Source organism: Struthio camelus, chromosome 11, assembly GCF_040807025.1.
Source record: "Struthio camelus isolate bStrCam1 chromosome 11, bStrCam1.hap1, whole genome shotgun sequence".
Classification (NCBI taxonomy): Eukaryota; Metazoa; Chordata; class Aves; order Struthioniformes; family Struthionidae; genus Struthio; species Struthio camelus.
Window position 1 is genome coordinate 13171364 of NC_090952.1, and position 22053 is coordinate 13193416.

Genomic DNA, 22053 nt, shown 5'->3' on the forward strand with positions numbered 1-22053 from the left:
TCTTGTTGAAATCCTGAACTGAGCTCATTCTCAAATGGGCTGCAGGTGGAGCCAGCGTGGCTGATGCTTTCACAGTCTTAAGTGGGGTCATGCTATCCTTGCTGAAACAGCAACAGGATAAACACACTTCCCACTCCAGTTTCTCCACAGAAAAGCTGAGACTGCAGCAAAACCAATCTGTAGTTTGAAGGCATTTACTGGCTATAATTGGAAGCAGATACCCTTAGAAGGCCCAATGTAGTCACCACCTACTGTTCATCTTGTCCTTGACAAAGTATATTTTTGTATTTAAAAGAAATGTAGAAAAACATCTATCCTAAGCCAAAATAACAGCTTAGATACAGATCAAGTACAGAGAGACATCCTGACAGAGACTGATCTCTGTCCACAGAGATGGAGTATCTCCATCTCCCAGGTAACAGCAATGCGAGAGAAATATGGATCCTGATGGGTTTTCTGCCTTGCCTTCCTTCCTCACTTGAGCTGTCAGATCAGTGACCACCTGTAAAGCCAAGATACATGCCATGGGCTAATCTCCACAATACTATTTCCTACTATACAGCAAGAAAGAACCAAGTTCTACCAAAGTGAATCTTTTCTCCCACAACAAGAATAAGAAGAATGGCCTTCTGTGGCTAGAAACCCAAACATGGGAGGCTCTAGACTAAGATTTGCCACAGGGGACACTCAAAAGACCTTTGCTCAGTAACAAGAAAGCCCAGTGCAAACCCCGTAAGTTGACAGGAGACTCAGATACCTTTTATACAGTGACTTGCACTGATCTAGCTCTCCCCTTTCCTCTCACTTGTAACTTAGGGTACAGCCACACCGCAGAGCAGTATGGCCATACTCAGTTTAGCTGTAAACATGCTTGGCTGCAGTAACGTGGGAGTCAGCTCCAACTACGGGTGCATTTTCATGGCATGGGAGCTTCAGTAGCAACACTGTCTTCAAGTCCTGTAACCTCTACTCATCTCTATCTGCCGTGCTCCCCTCTTATTAACAGCAGCACAAACATTTGCAGGACTGTTTCAGTCAGCATACTGAAGGGTGTTTTTAACCTACATCAATATAGTATCTTGTACATCCTGGTACGCTCTATCAGCTGCAGGATTAACATGCCCAAGGACAAAATGTTACAAAACTGTCTTCTGCTATTTATTTATGCATCAGTCAACAAACCGTCTGGTATCACCATGATGAGTTACAAACATACCAGGCAAGGATCACTAAATGTGAGCAAGGAGTTAAGCCTGATGTCATTTTCCTCACTTTACAAAAATCCTCAACGCCCAGAGATGCAGTTCTACAGCGGCAAGGAATTTTTCTCTTGTGAACTCAATGTCCAAACAAGCTCCCTGGTGAGGTAAGCACAGGCTGCCTTTTAATATAAACACAAAACTCACATTTAACTTATTAGCTGGAGGAGGAATACGGATGAAGCTTGGCTGAATCTCATGAGTCATCACTTCTGTAGGATAAAAAGCAAGCTTGTCTCAAAAAAAAATCAATTCATTTGCTTCCATTGTGTATTGCAGATAAAAGCACTTTAATAATAAAAAGATCCACCAGTTGTTCTAGATAGAAAATGAAGGTGAAATGTAGCATTTGGATTATGAAAGAATATTCTTTAAATACAGAAAAATTTCAAAATGATGTTTTGGGAGAAGAGGAAGAGGAAGACAAGTGCAGACTATAACTTGAGGAAATACCTTCAAGCCTGACTAAACTGCTTAACTTAGAGCTAAGACTAAGACACGTACATACCCAAAGGCATACCTGAAAAATAAGGGTGTACATATATAAGTTTAGTTTCATTACCATTTATTCCCTTCCTTATTTTTCCATCAGTCTCATGCTAACACTTTCCCCAGGTACCACCATGTATGTATTCTGGACCTTGACCACAGAACTCATGCTCAACTCAACTTTGTGGGCAAATGAAGGAATGGTGGCTTTGAAGTGTGAAGCAGGACAAAAGCATAAGGTTAATGCTATTGAAAAAATAATGGAATCACACAAAGTACAGTATCATCCTCTGGTGGCAAGCAAATTTCAACCATCATATATATTTTTTGAAGATGTTAAAAGGAACTAGGAGGAAAATATCAGAGGAGAAAAGGTAAGCTTGAAAGAAACCCAGAGATGTCTACAGCCAGCTGAACGACAAAAAAGAACTAGCCAAACAGGCTAGTTCACACTCAGAACACTCAGAACAACTGGCAGAGAAGGAAAGCATGCATTACTGTGTGAGCTGCGCAGACTTTAAAGAACATGTAAAGTCACACAAAATTAGATGACATCCCATACATCCACTGATTTGAAGCCCCAGTGCCCCCAGGAATTTACTGTCTACTAACCACACTATCCTAAACACCTCTCTCCTTCCACTGGAGACGCACTTTCTGTTTGTCTCAAGTGTTTGTTTGTTCTCAATATCCCTTTAGCCTAAACTGTCTAGTTATACAACGGCCTCTTTGGGGTGGTAATCAACTCTGTGCATTTGTAAAGACCTAGTGCAGAGGGATCCTACTAGAGTCTTTGGATATTACTGCAATCAATAGCAGCACTTAAGGGCAAGCACCACTTGCCCTTACAACTGTGACTTCCAGCTATAACTGAAAACTTAGTGGTGCAGTCTCTGGGAAGGTTAAATGTTCTGTTGTAATGCAATGAACCTTGTGGATACTGCCATACAAGTAGTATTTCATGATGTTAATTTTCTTTTTGCAGAAAAGTAATAAACAGGGTATTCTGAGGAGGAAAAATCCATCAACACCCACACCAGGTTCCAAAAGCAATTCTTTTGGATAAAAAAAAAAAAAAAAAAAAAAGCAGCTTACATTGTACTAAGTCTCAAAAACCTAGTTTAACTAGAACTTTCTTCTTGAGGAAGTATTAAGAATAGTTTGTGTTTTTCAAAAGACTTAGAATAAATGATGGCTTTATACTACTGCTTTTCCAGTGCTAGGAATGCACATGAGAAAAGGAAGAGTCATCTGATTCCCTATAATGGATGTATAGCTCTTATTATCCATCCACACCACAGTATTCTTGGTACAGATATCACCAATACATTGTTTTCTGTATTTTGGATTGTCATCGGACCTGGGATCAACTTTGTTAACTCTGCAAAAGTCAAGATCACAGACAAGGGAACTTCACTAATGATGCAAAGCCTCAGCAGTTTGTCACAGCAGACTGGAGCACACTGGCTTCCACAGATATGCCAATTCCTCTTACTGGTCCCTCAACTTGCACAGTAATCTTTGAGGTAGAGCAAACTGCTGGGTTTTAAACTGAAAGAAAACTACCTCGGCAGAATTCAAAGAGACAAGACAAACACAAAATAAGTTGCTGTGTCTACCTCAGTGGTCAATCAGTTAACATATTGTATGCATTTAAGATATGATAACTGAACCTGTCTTACAATTAGTCAAATTATTGCATTGCTCTGTCTTGAATTGAATAAAACTGTAGCAAATTAGTTCTGGCACTGTACAGAATTACCTGCTTACCTTTTGAAAGTCGGCCATAAAAAGCATACATAGAACTTGTTTATCCTATCAAACTGCAATTCAGGCCATGCACTTAGAGCACAGCTGACCTGAGGTAGGAAGTTCACAAGCCACTCAGCTCTGCTTCCAAGTTAATCTCTTGCATAAGCTTGATTTAATGCAAACACAGCTTTTTGGCATGGGAAGGCTTCTCGGATGAGCTGCATCACACATTCCCCAGGTGCTGTCTAAGATTTCCTCACCAAAAGGCTCAGAGTAGTTTTCTTTAAGAGATGGAGAAGTGAAGACAGACTGGATCACACTGATGATTCTACTCAGCTGATTTAAATGTTAAATTTTATAATATGCTAAAATAAAGCTACATTTGAAAGCAGTGTTGAACTGTTTTGCATCCAATAAGCATGACAACACAGCAACAATGTTATCTCAGAGCTGTTAATTACCCCTCCCAAGGCCCATGACAAAGGTGGCTGACTAAACTTTCGTTACACTGAAAATTTTACAGCGTTACCTTTTTTACGCCTCAAATTTCAGAGCTGATAGCGATAACAATTTTGAAAACACACGGGCAGCAAAGCACCATCCCCACCAAGTGGTATATAAACCTCAGCTCTCCCTACAAAGTTCAATGCAATCTCAACTAGGGATCACAATAGATGACAAAATATTTGCTTGCATTCAAAATCAATTCACAAATTGCTAGAACAGGTGAAGAGGGAGAAGTGCTAAAAAAAAGTGAGGAATTTGCTGCTGCTTGCAAACATATAAGGCCAGAAATAAATGCTGGTTAGGTATAAATAAGCTGGCTTAACATGTAAATTGTCAATATTTATTCTGAAAGTGGCACTATTATAATTTCATTTCAAATATAAAAACCAAGAAAGGTTCCAGTTTTTACTAAGTAAAACTGAGACCTATCCAACAGCAGCTATGCAAGAATATTTCTAATAATCCTCCTGGAGCCATTAAACATTAAGGCAAGCATAGAACTCTGCTATTAAACACACAAGTTAGCACAGTTAATATGATACCCACAAAGGAAGTCTCAGGGACAGTGGGCCGATTCTGCAGACTATGAGCTACAGCCACTCCACATTCAAATACAGTTGTTCCTAACACACACAACCACCAAAACAGTTCAAACATCCAAGTCTTCACAGTCACCTTTTCTTTTTCCCCCCCTAAAGGAGTACTTTATACTGGGAGAAAAAAAAAAACACATTGAAGAAGTAACACAACCTTGTAAAGAAAACTGCTCTATCATGATGCTTCAAATTAAGTCAATTACTACAGCAGTTGTTCTAGGAAAGGGCTCAGACTGGCAAAAGGTTTGAGAAGAAAGTGGGTCTTTCCACTCCCTCCCTCCCTCCACCAGACTACCTACACATCAAAGATTGGTTCCCTTCAACTGAGCTGTCTGAACCATTCCAGATACAGAGCTACACTGTGGTACTTCCAGTCTATCTCCAGCATCAGGAAAGCCATATTAATAAGGATAGGTCACACAACTTTAGAGAAACTCTCCATCTTGAGGATGGAAAACAGCAAAGTTATTCAATAGCTCCTCAGTGGTGCATGTAGCATGGGCCCACACCCACAGCAATTTTTGCTCAACTTTGACTGCTGTAACTCTCACTCATAAATCATCCTTCAATTGAAAACAGTTTTAATTAATAACAACCTTGCCTTGGATCATTTACATTAAAATTAAACCAAACTGCATCATATGCCAGCCAGAAGCATCAAAAGCTGTTCTCCAGGTCTATGATTAGTTTGTGCTATCGTAAAAGCACATTTGAAACCAAGCACCTGATCACTCCTAGAAATACAGGACAGCCACGTGGATTCACCGCAGACAAGAACGAACCAGCTAACAGCCTGCAGGCCAAAGAAGGTTGCAGCAACACAAGGGCAAAACAGCATTAAAAGTCAGCCCCAGGCATTCAACTTTATGGGCTCAGTGAGAAAATTCTCATACATAATGTTGCCGAAAACCCAGATTCGGGTTCTTGCTAAGAGATGAAATTTCACGCCTAGAAGAGATCATGCCAAGGCAGCCACTGAAGGAGCGCTGTACCCAACAGCCAAGCCACCAGAGCTGCAGCTGCAACGCTCAGCGCTTGCAGCAGGATCCAGATAGGGCTGAGGCATAGCCCCAGCCAGAAAGCAGGGGGGCTAACAAGTTAACTACATGGCTTTCCAGGCTTTTCTCCCCTGTCTTCCTTTACCACAAAGCTTCCCAGTCAGACACCCTGCCTTCCAAAAACCTTTGCATCTATCTACATAAAGGCTGCTTTCTATTAAAATCTCACTTCTGCCAAACTCTTATCTTAAATGCCATTTGAATATAAAATGAAAGTCTCAGGAGTTTATTTCTGTCTTAAAGCCTGCCTCAGCTTTGTTACACAGCACTGTGATTCAGTCCTTCTAGCAAAGGAAGTCAAACTGCATCCCTTCATCACAGAAACTCGCAGCATATTAGCATGTATCTTCAGATATGAGAATGACTGTGAGGTCCCAAACTACACAGTATTTCCTTGTTGCAAGCCCCATTCAAGCACAAGAGAGCCTCTCCCTGCAAGCAGTCAAACAGAAAGCACTGTTTTGTGTGAACTTCAAACAAGAAGCTTGTGCATCTCACTTAAAGCAACGGTTGATTGGAGCTAATAAGACCTTAGAGTGGCAGTTGCTCTTTGATATTTTAAAAAAATATTTACACTCCAAGGACTTGACCCTGCTCTAAAAGATGACTCACCAGCGCTAGTAACAACGCCTGTTTGTACATCTGAAAGCAGAACAAACGTGCCCCAGATCATCCACAAAAGGAGATGCAAAGCTGTCTACCTATGAACAACTTTAATCAAAAGTTAAAAATGGAACTGGCTTGCTATCCTGTATGATTTACATTTAATATTTCAGATCAATGACTTTGCATAATCCCCGAGAGAACAGCGGGATAAACACTTCTGAGCGGAAACATATGGTGCCTAAGTCATCAAACACCAAGCTGTGCCAGCGCATTCCCGTTCTCACCCTACCCTATCTCCCCGCAAGGCATTCCTTTGCTTTCGTAAAACCTTCTTCCCCTCCCTTCCCACGAGCTGCAGCCTACCTAAATTTCAAGCATACTCATATTACATTATTTGTAACAATGTGTAGCTTAGTCTTCTTTAAAGGCCCTCTCCTTTCCCATCTCTTACTCACTGAGGTATTAGCCACAATCCCGATCCCCCGCCTGAAGGCTCACAGCACCCTGTCCAATTGTGTGGGCCATTAGACACCTAAGCATAGCTTATCTAGCCAGAATAACTGGGCAGGTGTTCAAAAGCTGTCAAAAGTGCAATAACCTTGAACATGTTACTGTCCACCACTGCACTACAGGAGAACATCATTTTTCAGCCAGCACTGCATCAACTTTCCCTCTACCATCAAAGGGATTTGACAGAAAAGCCTGCCATCTAGTTTGTCATTTAGCTAGTGCAGCATGACAAAAAACAAACAAACAAACAAAAACACCCACACACCCTCTATACCAATTTCACAGCATCAATCAGCATTGTGAAGACTACACAGGAGTTCAGTTTTCTAAAAATATATATATATACACATACATATACATATATATATATATATATATAAAAAATGATAGTTATTCTTAGGTCCTCTCTTACCTAGCAATAAAAGGTGGGTAGTATTTTAAATATGTTTTAAAGATTATTTAAAGTTTGCATAAGTTTGCATACATCAACCAGTGTTAGATCTGACATACAATTCCAGTTAACAATACATGATTGTCAACACCACTATTTTCTCTGGAGACTTCCTACTCAGTGTTAGCAATTAACAGATGAACTGAATCAGGCATCCTTAACCACAAACCAAAGCTGCTCTCCTGCACACTTTCACAGGCTGGATACCCACTACAGTTCTTTTGCAGGCCTTTAAAAGCCAGATAGAGAGATCCTAAGTAGTACAGAATAAAGTTAAAGTAATTTTCAAAAGTTACTGATTTTCTAGTTCTTAATGCCCACAATTGCCTTTACTATTTATAATTTTGGGAAACATTCCAGAGATTTCCCTGCTACAATCTCAGTCTCAAAATATTCACTCAGTGCTAGGTACAATACTTTGCTCTAGCTAAACTGCAAAATTGTCAGTCTATACAAACAGATGATGGTCTCTCTCTAAATGACAGATGATTTTCAAGGATTGAACAGCTTGCGCAGACAAAGTCTTCCCGACACTTTTCTTGTTAATAACAATTGTCCCAACACTTTTCTTGTTAATAACAATTGTCCCAACTCCATTCATAGTAACAAAATGAACACAATCTTACAGTATCACTTTAAAGTACATCATTATAAAGTTTACATTTCCACTTTATACAAAAAACAAAGTAACCAGAACACTGATCATTCCACAACTCTATACAGTGTTATAAAAACGCTAAAAGAATCACAGTGATCATTACACAACAAAAAAATAGTGACTGAGAATTAGCTTTGACATTAACAGGGATATCAGATACATGAAAATAAACACTCAACCTAAAGAGACTGCAATACAGCTGTAGAAGTATAACTAATTTTAGTATTGATAAGGCACAACAGGAATCCCAGTAGAGTATCTAATTCCATGTACACTCTACAACATATGGCTGCAGTTTCTGTTCTTTGAGCTCTCTAGTAATGGTGCAATTCCACTGCCTGACTGTTTTAATTGCATCACTTACCTGAGTGATTGTTTCAGCTTCCAAGAATTGGCAACATACACCCTCACTGCTGCCCAGAGACTCATGAGTCACCTTATTTTCTCAGGGAGAATACTGGGGACCAAAGCACTACCTGGAAAGAAAAGATCTTCCTATGGATTGATTAAAACTCGGCTCTTGTTACTCCTAACTGCTGATGCGTTATAGTGATCAAACATTTCAGATGTTTGTAACTAAACAATTATAATGAGAATTATTTCTTCATCATTCCTAGGAAATGCAATTTTAGTGTCTAGGCACTCTGGTATGTGAAAAAATAACACAGATATAGCACAATACCCAGCTAATGAAGCACAATAGTAGTTTTCCCATTTATACTCCATTATAAATGGAGTAAAAATGCTAGAAAACAATGTTAAGGCTGGTCTATTTGCTATAAGCTGTGCCACACGAGCAATATTAAAGACATAATTCAAAAATTGTTCAGCAGAAGTATTTGTTTACTGATTCTCAGCAGTGGAACGTGTATTGCAGGGTAATCCTGTATTAAAAGGCAGCATTTATTGTACAATATACAGCTCATATACCAGAGAACAGAGAAATCTCAATATGGCATTGTACAAACTAAATTTGAATTTCAAGTTACTACAAGACCATTCTCCAGTGTGCCAGCAGCAACCTCACACTGGACTTCTGGCTGAGAAAAGTTAATGTTTCAGAAAGAAAAATTAAAGACTGATTTGTATCAGTGCAACGCTACAAAGCAGCAATAAGCTTCACTGCTAATGCTTCAGCTGCATTCTAGCACACCCTGTGGATGTTTGTGCACCTAGGATGGGGTGGAAGTGAGGGGAATGAGTCTTGGCGACACATTCCTGTAGCGACTGTGCACAGTTAGCTGATTTTTGTCATATTTATGGTTAAGTTTTACAAAGGACAAATCGCAGTAAGTACCAAAAACATTCCAAGTCCTATATTAAACAAAAAACCTTCTAGAAAATGGTTAACTAGTATAACAACCTGGAAAACTCAAAGGAACAGAAAGACTTAAAGCACAGTAGCTTAAAAGCAATCATCAGCATTAGGGAAATACTATGCATTGCCAGAACCTTGCGGTGGGCGGGGGGAATTTCTCTACAGCTTGCTAACAGCAGCACAACAGTAAAATGAATTTCAGGTTACTATCCTGGGAGATAAAAATCTCACCATGGGTTTACTACAGAAAGTCCCCACACACAGCCAACAGGGAAGGAAAGGGGAAAAAAAAAAAAAAAAAAAAAAGAAAGAAGTGATCAACATGTTGTATCATTCCATAGTATGCAATTTAACATTTATGAAAAGAAGCAAGTTTTCCATAACGTGATCACTCTTGTGTTCTGCTTCATGAAGGACATTTGCAGATGGCTACAGCTTCTCTTCTCTCTCAGACCTCACTCATTCCTCCACAGCCTATTAGGGTGGCTTATAGCTGCTACTTTGTCTAGAACGTCACCACACGCAATGCACTTACATAAAAGTAAGAACTTGCATAGAAGTTCAGGGGCAACCATAATTTAAAATATTCACTAGAAAAAATATGCTATACCATTTCCTTTGCATCATCAAGATTAACTGTAGAAGAGCAGAGAGGAGCAAGACAGTAACATGGCAACCCATCCCAAACATTGGAAAAGGAAATTAAAGGTTGCATTTTATGCCATACTCAAAAATTACATTTGAAAATGAGAAAAAGTTGACATTTCACATTAAAGAGACACCACCTGAGTTTTTAACCAGTTCTATTTTTGCAACGACTTTTAAGCCTGGAAACACATTTTTTTTAAGAGGACTAATTCCATCTCCTAGGAGACAAAACTCTTCTAGTGTTTTTGATTCAAACAACAAGCATACAACTAGAAATGCACTAGAGGGTCAGTAAACACATCTACCATACATTACTATTTAAACAACCTTTTCTTCTTACATGATTCTCTGCAACTGTAGACTTTTCCTGCAAATGAATCACAGAAGTCACAGAAAAAAATTTTTTTTTTTTTAGTTTTGATGGAAAAATAATGACGTTTTAACAAACTTCAGTAGCTGTTCCTTAGCGAGTTTTTCTGAAGACTTCCTCTACTTGTTTTGGCATTTTTTGATTTCTGCATTTAAAAAGCCTCTGCTCAACATACCACTGTAAAGAGCTGCCTGTTTAGCCATTGCCTTTATTCCACTTCCAACACCAAAAACAAAATGAGACTCTATATGTATTAGCATGATCGATTAGCACAAAACAATGCTCAGTTGGACTGTATGTTCTGAAAATGGGGAAGCTATCCAGAGTAAAGAGAAATCACACCTTTTTCATTTGAGTTGGATAGGAAGTTATGTAGCTTTTGTAACTAGTAATTTAGTTACTGAAAAACATAATTTTTGCATCATGTCAATACTGTTTCCATAGAAGACCAGAAAAATACTAAGAATGACAAAAATAGCTGCATGATTTTTTTCTTCCCCTCTAAAATACGCAATTATTTCATTCTACTTCGGGTAAAGACCTCCTCAGCTCCACCCAGCAGAGGCTGACTAATGTACAACTTTCACCAGCATTAGAGAAAATACTGGCACACATCTAAGATGAGCATAAGTCTTGTTCTAACCAAACACAGTTGAGGCATTAGCCTCATCTTTGCACACATGTATACTATACACTGAAGAATGCTTTTAACTCAAGTCACAAAAATTCTATTTACAGTCTGTAGGTATCAGAGGATGATGATTTCCATTTTAGTCCTGTTTGCCTTCCCGCCACTGTCGAGTACCTTCATTCCATGCCACATACACAAACAGAGCAAGTACCACATGAACAGTAACTACAGCGACTATGGCAGCATAAAAATAGCTGTCTCTGTTGGACATTCCTAAGGTACCTGAGGAAATAAAACAAAGAGTAAAGAATGTTATTAGGAACTCCAAAATATCAAATCAAAAATGTTTCAGACCAAAGTTATAGCTAATCTTGTATCAAAAGACTGAACTGAGAAAGATTCATAGGAAAGAATTCACCATGGCAATTACACACCTTGTAACTATTTCTGGAATAAAGATATTAAGACTTCAGATACCAGAAGCATTTTAAAATATCACTTGTCTTCATTCATTCAAAAAAACTCCCCCACCCTCCCACCCCCAAAACAACAAACAGTCCTATCATTGCTGGCAGTTCTTGCCATTAACTGACAAAGCAAAGCTAAGGCTTAGCTTGCCAAACTATGCTATGCCTCAGGTAAAAGAGCCAAAGCACCAAGAAGTATCTTGAAAGTTACTGAGCAAGTTTTCAGCATCAACCTTCAGAACTACACATAGCAGAACACACCAGTGCAGAATCATCTTGAAAGACCTTTGAACTTAGTTATAGACTCATGAACGGCTCTTAAGGGGCAGCTGTTTGCTTTCTCCCTCTCTCCTCCCTCCTCCTGAAAGAGATGCTTTTTTCTGTTGTATTAGGAAGTTATTATAGCCTTGCAGAATCAAGGCTAAATCTTGCATGCTTGGTTGTTAGCAGTTTAACAGAACCACTCCATACAAGCAGCTAAAAGCACTCTTGTTTTTTCCCCTCTTGTTTTAGAGGAAAGCTCTACAAGCAGCCACACTCTGTACCTGCAATGAGGCTTACAGCTTAATGCTTTGTGCTTATAAATGCAGGTCTGTTTTAAAAAGCAAAAAATGAACTGGATATATAAAGTTGTTCCATCTTGAATGCCTGCAAGAAACACACCCTGATGATTCTAACAAAGATCTGATGAAGGGAAGTGTTGCGTACTCTACAGGTAACAAGAATGCTGCTTCTGTATACAGTACAAATCATCCTATAACAAACAACAGTGAATATTAAATTGCAGACCACAATGCAGGGAAAGAGGTATTGACCATTTCTATCACTGTCCAGTTCCAATTACACATTATAGTGCCTTTAGCCTACAAGAGGAAATAGATATTCAAAACAGGAACAAACACGAAACAGACACTATTAGAGGCTGTTTTTCCTCCTTTTTTTTGGAATAGTATGGCTAATCAGCAAAAACAGAATTACCTTCAAATATATAAGCCTTTGATGAAAAATACAGCCCAATAGGTAATGTGATCATTAAAGCTGTGAAGAATAGAAGTGTTCTTAAAGTTGATGTTAATGAACCCTCATTTCTGAAATAAACAAGAAAAGTTATACATAGAAAGAAGTCACAACATTTATCCCTGACACAGGACGTTAACTTGTCCTGAACAGGAGAAATAAGCCAATCCACTTTAAGAATCGGGTCACTTGGAAGCAATGAAGACTTCAAGTATGTGTTTCCTAGCTGAAACTTAAAATGACAATATTCAAAATGATACAACAATTCTGCTAGTTAAAGTTCCCTGACAAGAATAACAACAGTATTTAGATTTTTCTCTCCATTATTACTTTGTTAGGATTAAAAGCAGAGGTTTTATATTAATCTTTATCAGTATGTTATTACATACTCATTACAAATCTAATATTAGAGACGTGTGAATGACAGTGTTCTGCATAAAATCTTTCCAAGTTCCCTATTTTTCTTTCTGGAAAAAGAACTACAAGCGTTGGAAAAAGACAAATACCACAGACTAGGACAGAGAGAAGTACTCAGAACAATTTAACAGTTTAACTGCTGAATATATAGTTCCTTTTTGTTGCGTATTATTTCTCTATTTAAAACAATTTTTCAGTTTCCACAGAGAAAGTTGGAATAACTGCAGCAATTGTTAGAACACTGGGCCAATATATCAAAACATTAGTAGGTTTTTTTCCCCTTTGTAGGTGCAAAGCTAGAAGATGCTGAACAAGACAGGCACACTGAAGGATTACGCACTTGGTAAGGTACTCCCTGGACTTCATTCACTAGAACAGATTTTATTTCTACACAACACCACACGTAGCTTGCATTTGTATGCTTCTACCACGTTCTACTCACTGCACTTGGCTTCCTTCATTATTTTATGCTGAAGTAAACACGTAAGCCAAGCAATACCCTTCTGACCTTCAAAGGTTACCAGTCAGTGATCTGTGTCCTTAAGACTTTGAAATGCAAATATCAACCAAGAGCAACCCGAGTCAGAGGTGCATAATTCTTAAAACTCACAGGCACCTGCACAGTACTTCTGTATAAGCAGCCTCAGAAGGTTTTATCCATACATGTTTGTGCCACAGCATACTGCTTGAAATTACATTTCATTCCTGATGCTTTTTTGGAAAAGTAAGTGGAAATTTAACCAAAAACCGATTCTCACCCACCGAGAATTACTCAGCGACACTGATGTGCAACTGCACATAGCTTTTACACTAAAGCCAACAGCGCTTTTTGCTAATCAGGCCACATTAAGTTTTCACGCATGTAAGTAGCATAGCAGGCAGCTTGAGAGAGACGTTCGCAACTTTTTCATTTACTATGACTTGCTTCAAGCTTTTTCGGGGGGAAAGGTGGGGCCCCGGCCACCGTTACCCCCGCTGCTGCGCCAGCAGAGGCGAGGCGCGCTGGGCAGCTCCCACCCGCACGGGTAGGACAAGAATAACGTGTTTTCCAGGCAGGGACACGACTTAACCCCCGCGCCCACACGGGCCCGGGAGGCAGCCGGCTCCCGCCGCGGGGCCTTCCACCGCGGAGCGGCCTCAGCGCGGGCTGCGATGGGCGGGCGGGCGGGCCCGCGCCGCCTCCCCGCTGCCCCCGGCCGCGCCCCCGTCCCCCTCGGTCCCGGTCCCGGTCCCGGTCCCGGTCCCGGTCCCGGTCCCGGTCCCCCCACCTGAGGTCGGGCGCGGGGACCGCGTTCAGCGCCGCCTTGTCGTACCGCTCCATCGCCGCCCCCACCCTCTCCCGCAGCTTCCGGTCAGCTGACTGACCCCGCGCGCGTCACGTGACCCCGCGGGGGGGGCGGGGCGGTCCCGGCGTGCGCCGCGGCGCCCCGCGGTCGCCGTGGTGACGGCGGCGGCGGCGGCGCGGCCTGGCCCCGCGGGCGCGGAGCGGCGGCGCCTGTGCCGCGCCGCGCCGGGAACGGAGGCGTCAGCGCACGGCCAAGCTGCATGCCAAGCTTGAATTTGCTGAGTTTACCCAAATTCTGCAAAGCTCACCCAGTTTTTACGAAGGGCTTCCACAGCACCGCAGGGTTGCAGCGCAAAATAAACCTCGTCAGCGCCGATGAACTCGCCGGTGCCAAACAGTGCGAATGAAAAAAGTGCGGCGCTGGGCACGGCCGAGGGGCCGCCGCCGGGGGCCGCCGGGGCAGGGGTGCGCTCGCCCGGCGCCGCACCTCCCGGGAGATTTTTCCCAGAGCATGTTGCTGCTCCCTCCCCGCCCGAGAAACACGAATTTACACCTATCGCTTTAACCAAAACAGCCTTTTCCAGGCTGAGATGGAATTTTGGGGCAAAATCAGAGATCACACGGTGCCCAGACTAACAAATAGGTGCTTGAATCTTACAGACGGGGGTGGGGGCTTGAGCCGACCCCCGGCCCCGCGGCCCGGCTGAGCGCCAAGCGTTTCGGGGCCAGCTTGCACCCGGCTGGCGGTTCACGCCCCTGTCGAAGCTACTGCCGCCCTCTCCCGAGGCCGGACTTGCCCCCGCTTGTCCGCAGCGGACCAGAGCGCTACACCGCTGGCCGGGCCGGTTACCCGCGCTGGCAAAGGGCTGCAAGCTGCCAAACGACAGCTTCCACGCTCGCCGCTTAACTGAATTTCATATACCACGCCAGTAGGGCGTTTGTCCCTCTCCTGGTAAAACCGTGTTGCTCTCTTACCCCTCAGCCATGCCACGTCTTAACCGCGTGAGTCGCTACCGCCACACCAGCGTCTTTCCTCGTGCTTCCCGGCGGCTCGCAGGCGCTGGGCATTTCACTGTCCTTCCTCCTCTATATCTAGGCAAGACGGTGGATTTTTTTGGAAGTAAAGCATTTTTTTTTTCCAGCAGTGGCTGTAGCTCAGAAGACAACTCCTTTTTGTTTGTTAAGATCCAGCACGGGAAGCAATGACATAAGGTAGCTGAATAGCAATGACATAAGGTAGTTGAATGACAAAACAAGGAAACATAGAAGTAGAATGGTCTCATGTCATATAAACTTACCATAAAGATGTTTATCAAGTGTAAAAAGGTAGCAAATCACTCAAGGCTTACCAGCTCAATTCATTCTTTTTCAATGCAGAAGCACTTCGTATCTCATTACACTGATTCTTTCATCCACTAGACTGGTAACAGTTGTGCAGAATAATTTCCTGCATCTTTAACTGATTTTCTGTCATGAGCACTCAAGAGAACCGCAAGACCCTATTACAAGATTTTTGTGACTGTGAAAAAACAGCTTTTTGTTCACATTTTTGTTTCAGTTATTTTAAAAGATCGGGAACTCCAAAAGTCTTGTCGGTCTGCTTCAGCTTTTATGCTTCAAGCAATCTGAAATTTCAGGCAGCCCGCAGACCTGTCTTATCTGTGGATTATAGAGCTAACATAAATTTGCCCTTAAACAGAAACTGTGCTGCAACACAACTGCTAATTTGACTGAGACTGAAGGTCCATTTATCCTAATACATTGTCCTCAACAACGGTCACCAGTGGATGCTTGAAGAATATAGGAAATCAGGAATGTATAGAGCAATACCTTCCCTGCGACGTTGTCCCAGCTCCCAGCGATGCACGCACAGACAGTACTGCCTACTGGTGAAGGGATTCCTGTTTGTCCCAGCAAGTGGCAAATGCAATGAAAATGCCTGTTCTGTCTGGTCGCTCTGGCCACACATCTCCGATGCTTGGCGCTTTCTTGCTGTCTCCTCGACTTCATTCATGCTGAAGCCCCCTTAGCTGGTCTCTGTGAATTGCCTGGCAGTCTGCTTGTAAAAGATTAACAGTATCATGTTAATGCATCCCCTCGTTTAACTACTGAATTCAGTCCCTTTGGGCCCTTTTGGAGTAAGGAGCTAATTCTGAACTTCAGACTGAGAATATTTCATGTGAGAAGGGAGCGCTCTGCAATGTTGTGGGGGGCTGAGACTGCTGCTTTTCTGGGGGGGGTCTTCGTTTCAGAAAAGGTGCAGAGCAGCTGTGAAGGTACCTGCTGAAGCAATACCATCTAGTGGCAGCTGGAGAAAAAGAATCCCCACAACAGGAGCACTGCCAGAAAGGTGAACGCTCAAAAGAGACTATTCCAAAACAAAACCACCTACTTGTGAATATGTAGCTATTTTTTCAAGGATATATATGAATATATATGTATACACACACACACACGTGTGCATATTCATACATATATATATATAGTCAAGGTTTGTTTCCATGGTCATATATCAAAAAAGGAAGCTATGAAACAGAAGATCAGAAAAGGAGCTGGAGCGGGGAAGGGACCATGGTTACAGGTGCCAGGAATAGACTCAGATTACAAGGCCTGATTTTGCAGAACAGCCAAGTGACCCCAGTGATCTGACTTTCGAAATGAGATTTCCCAGCAACAAACAAGCAGTGCTGTGCATTGTCAGGCTTGAAACTGTTAACCACTGGCTTAGAATTAAAATTTGTGAATGTTTTTACATGGTTAGGGCTGAGCCCCAAAGGAGATGGTATAGCTGAGAGAACAACTATGAGATAGGGCCTTTATTTCAAGTCATGGCTTGACGTGGTCAGGGGGAAAGATACATATCTGTGACTGCATTCACAATGCACTGTGTAAGAAAGTTGGCATTTGTGAGGAGAGATAACATCTTTCATTATACCGACTGATAGAGCTGAACAAACAAACAGACACTTTTAGGGGCTCTCAGTCTCTTTTGCTGAATAATAAGGACTTCTCTGTTGGAACATTGCCCATTTTTTCCAACGATGTCAGTTGATCTAGTAAAAGATGTTACTTCGTCTCACCAAACTGTTCCTCTTTCATTTTCTTTAAGGGATCATGACTCCAGCAACACTACAAATACTCTTATCTATTTTGTGAACCTCTACTTTCCAGGAAGAAAGACATTTCAAAAAAAAAAAAAAAGAAAAATGAAATAAATGAATTGGCTAATTCTTCATGATACTCTAGTCCAAGAGTTTTCAGAACAAAATTCACAGCACGTTGCACACTTGCCCACGAGCACCTGTGGAAGTAAAATCAGAATAACGTTAATGGTTTGGATTAGCAAATAAATCACGTATGTGGGCTTTGCAGGGGTATATAGCCCTGTACAGTCCTATTGACATTATCGCAGGTCCCAGTATAAGTTAGAGTAAAGAGCAAAGATACCTGTACTAGCTAGTGGAGCTTAGAGGTCTCCCAGTCTAATTGCCACCTCCCACTATTATTGCTGTCATTTTGCAAAGAATACACAGGGCTACTAATGCAAGTGGCTGCCTTCCACAGGCATTGTGAAATATCTGAGGCATCCACATGGAAAGAGCGAGAAAGCAAATATAAATCAACTCATACCAATTTACAAGTTAAACTCTAGGTATTGAAACTGAGTGAAAAGGGGATAAACTCTCCTTTTATGTAACCAAAATCTTGCATGATATGTACATTCCCCAGAAATTAAACCCATGCGTAACATTACATACTTCTGCCATACTTCTGCTGATTATACAGTTGATGCTGTGAATTTGTCTTGCAGGTCTGAGGGGTACTCTTCAAAAAATAGAGGCTTATAGACTGTGTTTTACCTCACAGCATTAAGTGCATCCAGAGTACATCACTGGGCAGTTATGGTGGCCAGCTGAATATTTGTTCATTGACTGTAACTTGATCATATGTGTGAAAAAAAGTCACATCTATCTAATTTCACACTAGATCATTAGATAAAAATTCAAAGGATTGTTTGGCTGAGACAGACCACAAACCACTTTCCACCCTTGCCAAAAGGGCTCTGTCACAAAGGGGAGGTTATTTTTCTAGTTAACACATCTGATTTCCAAGAAAAGAAAATCTTCAGCAAAGTCATTGCAGCTGGACTGCTCTAAGTGGCCAGGAAAAGCAACAAAAATTGGAGATGTTTCTGCCTGAACACAGAGGCACTAAACAAATAGACCAGCCATCTGAACTTACTTGGAGTCTTCTGTGTTTACTTTGCTACGTGTTTATTTTTACTATTTGAGTCTCATAGGGATTTATCTGCCCCTATACTAGAAAACCAGCCAGGGCTGAGGCACAGGCATGAACCCCAGCCTGAACTCTTTCTGCAATCATCCACATTTTATTTATTTGTTAGCTTGCCCATCCCTGGAGGAGATTTGCCCTGTGCCAGCTGGTACTCTCCCAGGCAATGATCAGGCACGGTCTGGGCAGCGCTGGCCTGGGACTGCTCCCGCCAGGCAATATGGAAAAAGCCCCATTTCCTTGCAGTGCTCACAAGCACTGCTGGAAGCAAGATGTTGGCTTGAGCAAATACAACCAGGCAGTACCTTGTATCAGCTGAGCAGGTTTCTAGATTGGCATATCCATTTCTAGCCAGGGAAGGATGGGGCCAGGGCTGGTGTGCCTGGGGGCAGTGGGGAGAAGAGGGGCCCACCCATCTGAATAGTAGTGGATTGCATGACAAATGTTAAACGTGGTTCTCCACTGCATGACCGCTCGTACCGTTATGGTATTACGGAATTACTATAGCCCTACGACAGAGCGCTCTGAATGGGGGTAACACTCACTCGCTTGCTCCCAAGCGGAAGGAGATCAGCTGGTGACACTGGCAGGGGGTATTTCTGGCCAGAATGTAAGAGCCGCTGCACTCCTAGGGTGCAGAACAGGGACTCGGACCTTTCTCCCTCAATAACCACACATGTCTTCATCAATAGCGGCTATTTGGCATCGCTCTTACCAAATTTAAAAAATTAGATTAAAAGATACAAGGAAACTGGAAAAAGCAGCTGTTTCCCGGCCAGTTCTAGAGACACATTTTATAGAGACAGAATGTGGGTGGATTTTATGGCTTGAGCAATGTCTGCATATAAAAAGGATGTTGTTTTATGGAATGGGAACTGTAAGATTTTATGCATATTAGCTCTGCCCATAGACCACTGCTCTGGGATGACAGTCCTTTTCCTTCAAAGGATATCCTCAGTGGCAGGTTTACAGTCATATCTTGTTTGCAGGGGAGCACAGAAGAAGTAGGAAGAGTCCAGATCTCCAGTAAGTTCATCAGAAGCAGCTGGGATGAACCATTCTCTTTGGCTTTGAGAATATTATTTTTGTTGGAGAATAAAAAGGAAAGTCCTTCACTGTAGCCATACCCACATGGCTTTCCTTCTGTTGTCAAAGGCTTTTCAGCTGGCATGCAATCAGGTCAGCCAAGTCCTTATGTTACAGCCTTCTTACTCCAGCACGTGGGGTCAGACAACAACAGCAGGATGCTGTTGGTGTTCTCTCCACCGTAATACACCCGCTGACAGGTGGAGAGTCACAGCTCCCCAGCCACTCCAGGCCTGGGCCTAGGGATCTAGTCCCATTATATTGCCCACATTTTACCCTCAGCAGAAATTCAACATACCTGAAAAGGGTACTTGATAAGCTCGATGATTATAAAGTGACATGACTTCCCTGCTGCGTGCTCTCTAGAACAAGATTTCAGTCTTTAGTGGCAATGAGCGCTCTCTGTTTCAGTTAAACTCCAGGGAGACCAGTGTTACTCACTCTCTCAGATGGGGAGAGACTTACTGTGTTGCTTTACCCAATTTTGCATGCTAACAGCAGAGTGTTTTGTAGTTCCCACTGGCAAACCAAAAATTATATCTCAATGCTGTGATTGTGGTCCGTCAGAAATGGCTGACGGTGCGAGTGAAAATACAATTGTTACTGTTACTCAAATGCATGAACGTACCCTCAAACATGGTAGTAACTCTAGTGACACATATTCCACCACTGTTATAAGCCAATATATAGCAGGCTGATGATGGGCTTTCCAGCTTTGCTACCAGTCATTTTAAAGCTCTTATAATTAATGCACATTAGCTGTAAACTCTTCCCCTCTGCTGATCTATGAACCTCTCTCTCAAAGTCTACTGTTCTTGGCAGACCTGTAGTAATACAATTGTGTCCGCTACCACTAATGTTAGGTCCTTAAAAGGACAGTACAGGGGTAAAAGTACTTCCAAAGTCCATTCAGAGACATGAATGCAAATTCTGAGTTCTGAATATAGTCCAGTTTATAAAACATAGCCCTCATTTTGGTCAGGAAAATCTCTCAGTAAAGTTCCAAACTCCTTCAAAAGGATTTAGAAATCACAGGTTGCTGGCTCCAACCAGGTCCTGGCATACCTCTTGCTACCAGTTTATGAGCGGAGCTAGGGGGATCTTTGTCCAGTCACTGTGAACAACTGGCGATATTGCTCCCAAGACTAGAGACCTTTGTGAAAGTCTTAATGGAGGAGCTGCATCCCAACAAGATTCAGCTAAAGTACTTCTAGGACTCTCATTCCCCTATCTGAGCACAGTGGGTCATACCCTATGTATGTGAAGTACAGCAACAAGGGAGTAGGAATGGAGAAGCTAAAGAACCTGTCTAAATCGTAAAAACTGGGCCAGGTGGTGGCAAAAGAGGGACTGTAACTCACATTTCTCAAGTCACAGCTGGGTGCACCAAACAGATTTTTCTCCTTTAATAAGGGGGAATCTTCTGAGGATTTTTCACTTAAAAGTACTGTCTTGAGGATAGCTATGTCAAAATAAAGCAGCTGGAATAAACATATATTTAATTATTGTTTTCTCCTGCTTTTTGTTACTGCTGTTGAAGATCACTGAAAAGGTGAGATAAAGTTAGGGGCTGTGCATGTTTGTCTGAAGGTGTGAACCTTAGAAGACGGAAAGAAAAGCTGCTGTGGAAAAAGTCATCAGTGCATTCAAACCAGAGTTCAATCAAATGATAATATCAGAGGAGATCTATAAGCCAGCTATGTCCAAGCGGTGCAGATAGCCAAAACGAGAAATAAAAGTAAAACAGGCACAATATTCTGTCTGTCTGACCAGGTAAATAAACAATGTCCATTAAAGCGTGCTATGTGGCTTGCCACATACAAGACAGAATTTGTACTGGCTCCCATGCTCCAGAAAAAAATGTCAGAAATACAGCTATCAGCTTCTCTAGACATCTCAGAATTTCATTTCTCCGGTTCCTGAAATAGCTGGCTTTATAGTGGAAGTACCTATCCCCAAAGGAAGGGAAATAGCACCTTCAAATGAGCTGTAGCTGTGCAATTGTTGCTCAACATTCCCCTAAGTCCCGTAGCAAAGAATGACTTTAGGTGAACCCCAAGATTCACAAGCTAAGCAGAAAAAGGTTGGTTTCTAAAAACAGAAAGGTAGATACAAACATATACATACACATAAGCTTTAAATCAGAGATAAGAAAGACACCACTTGGCAGTAAATAATATTATATCTCAACAATTAATGATATTAACATGGGAATGCTTTACGTGGGAGGGTTTTAGAATATGTCCTTCCTTTGCTGAAGCAGTCCTGCCCACAATGGATTTCCAATGAGCTTCACAACATCAATTGCATGAAAATTGCTTTCCCCTCTCCATGCTCGTGAGAATCTCCATTTTATTTTCATTCCAACTTATACAGCAAATGAGCCCTGTTCATCCTGTGTCCTGAAAAGCATTGCAGAGATCCAGCATCGTGAGCCAAGCCTACCACAAAATTTATGAAATTTTATACAATTACCTCCTTTTTTCCCCATCCTGTTACAGGCTAAGCCATTCATCAGTATGACAGTGATATTATTTGCATTTTCCAGTAAAACAAATGGTAATATTTTTATAGCAATACAGGATGCCAGCAGCTTAGGATGTAAGCCAGACTTCCTCAACTTCATTAATAAAGT

General features: G+C 41.8%; 1 protein-coding gene across 1 annotated transcript in view; it reads right to left on the minus strand.

The window, feature by feature from the left end:
• The window catches only part of VMA21 (vacuolar ATPase assembly factor VMA21), a 39122-nt gene extending 24979 nt beyond the window's left edge, over positions 1-14143 (minus strand). The window contains exons 1-3 of the mRNA XM_068956761.1: positions 14023-14143; positions 12299-12408; positions 1-11135 (exon numbers count right to left, since the gene is read on the minus strand). The exon at positions 1-11135 is cut by the window's left edge and continues 24979 nt beyond it. Of these exons, the coding sequence (XP_068812862.1) occupies positions 10993-11135; positions 12299-12408; positions 14023-14075 (306 nt within the window). The 5' untranslated portion in view covers positions 14076-14143 and the 3' untranslated portion in view covers positions 1-10992. The remainder of the gene's footprint in view (positions 11136-12298; positions 12409-14022) is intronic.
• Between the last annotated feature and the right edge of the window lie 7910 nt (positions 14144-22053).